Raw genomic sequence first — 1632 nt, 5'->3', positions numbered from 1 at the left:
AGATTGTGAACTGTTGGATTTGTTAATCTCATATTAGAAAATTGGGGCGATACAAAGTTGGTATCAGAGCCCAATAGTAGATCTTATATGGGCGCTTAGTAAAAGCTAGAATCTAAATGACGTCTAGAATAAAAATCATACCAAGTATAGTAGTGGTTATTTACTGTGGTATGTGTGTTGTACGTGAGTAGTGTGCTTATAATATGTCTTGTAAACTTAGATATTAAGACTTATATTCTTGTGCGGTGGCAGAGTATGGCAAAAAATTCTGAAAATCACAGTTTGGAAGGTGGATCAGGTCAGCCGATTGAGAGTAGTAATGTGGAGCTTTTAATGAAGTCAATGGCAGATCTGAGGCAACACCAACTATTACTGGAAGAAAGGATTGGAATTTTTCCTTCAAGACATAACACAGGAGTACATGCCAGACTTCAAGCCAAGGAGATTTGATCATGCCGGCACGAAACCAGAATCAATTTGGACAATTACTTCAACAATATTTGAAACTCTCTCCAGAGGTATTCAGTGGCAGTCCTCCAGATTCCGAGGAGGCGGAAGAATGGTTGCAAAATGCAGAACATGTTTTGGAACATGTATCCAATGATAAAGGTACTTGGGTTAATTTGATTACTTTCAAATTTCGAGGACCATCACGGGATTGGTGGAGTGCAGTAATGAAAGTGGAAGGGAAAACAATGACCTGGAATAGGTTTAAAGCTTTGTTCATAGACATGTATGTACCTGATGCGGCAAGAGATATGAAATTTTATGAGTTAATGTCCTTAACGAAGAGTGGTATGTCCGTTAGTGATTATAATGATAAATTCACAAGATTGTCGCGTTATGGAGCAGAGTTGAAAGCCACCGGTGAGGCTAAAACGAAGAAATTTATCAGGGGATTGGATCCCGAGATGCGAACACAACTTTCATGTTTACGAATCAGGACTTACGAGGATGCTTTAAATCGGTCTCTTGACTATGAAAAGGAAATGGAAGATCAACTTGCAACACGAATTAGAAAAAGGACGCAACTATTTTCAGCAAGACATGATCCAGCAAAACGACCAATGTTATCAGCTCCTAATCAGCAATATTTCAGACCATCAGTAAGACCATGGTCAATGGGGCCAGCATCAGTACCACCTACAATATCACCTACAACACGTCCACCTGCAGTTAGACCTCAAGGGAGATTGGTGCGTTTCCAGCAAGTACGTCCGGTTGCATCAACAAGTGCTGGTTCGAGTTCCTTCTGATGTCATAATTGTGGTGAATGGGGTCATTTTAGGAAGGATTGCACAAAGAAACCATCAACAGGGTTAGCTTAACAAGGAGCGGTGTATGCAATGGAACCAATAGTAACTTCTGATCAGGAGACATCAACAGAGAGTCCAGTGCTTCATACAGTGGTAGAAGGGGATAGCTCGGCGTCAAGTGGTGGAAGGTAACAACAAAATGTTAGCGTCAGCTACACCATTAGGGAGAAAAACCTTTCCTTTTCGAATTTGCAAGAATTGTTTGATGATGGTTAATGACCAAGAATTAACTGCAGATTTGATAGTGCTAGAAATGTGTGGTTTTGATGTCATATTAGGTATGTTAGCTTTCTTTTCGAGGACGAAAAGTTCTGTA

General features: G+C 40.2%; 1 protein-coding gene across 1 annotated transcript; it reads left to right on the top strand.

The window, feature by feature from the left end:
• Nucleotides 1-452: 452 nt before the first annotated feature.
• Nucleotides 453-1256, top strand: LOC113312261. Its single transcript, XM_026561022.1, has one exon. The coding sequence runs from the start codon at nt 453-455 to the stop codon at nt 1254-1256; it is 804 nt and encodes a 267-aa protein (XP_026416807.1).
• The last annotated feature ends 376 nt before the right edge of the window (nt 1257-1632 follow it).

Source organism: Papaver somniferum, chromosome 9 (genome assembly GCF_003573695.1).
Source record: "Papaver somniferum cultivar HN1 chromosome 9, ASM357369v1, whole genome shotgun sequence".
Lineage (NCBI taxonomy): Eukaryota > Viridiplantae > Streptophyta > Magnoliopsida > Ranunculales > Papaveraceae > Papaver > Papaver somniferum.
This window is presented reverse-complemented; position numbering and strand designations above follow the sequence as displayed.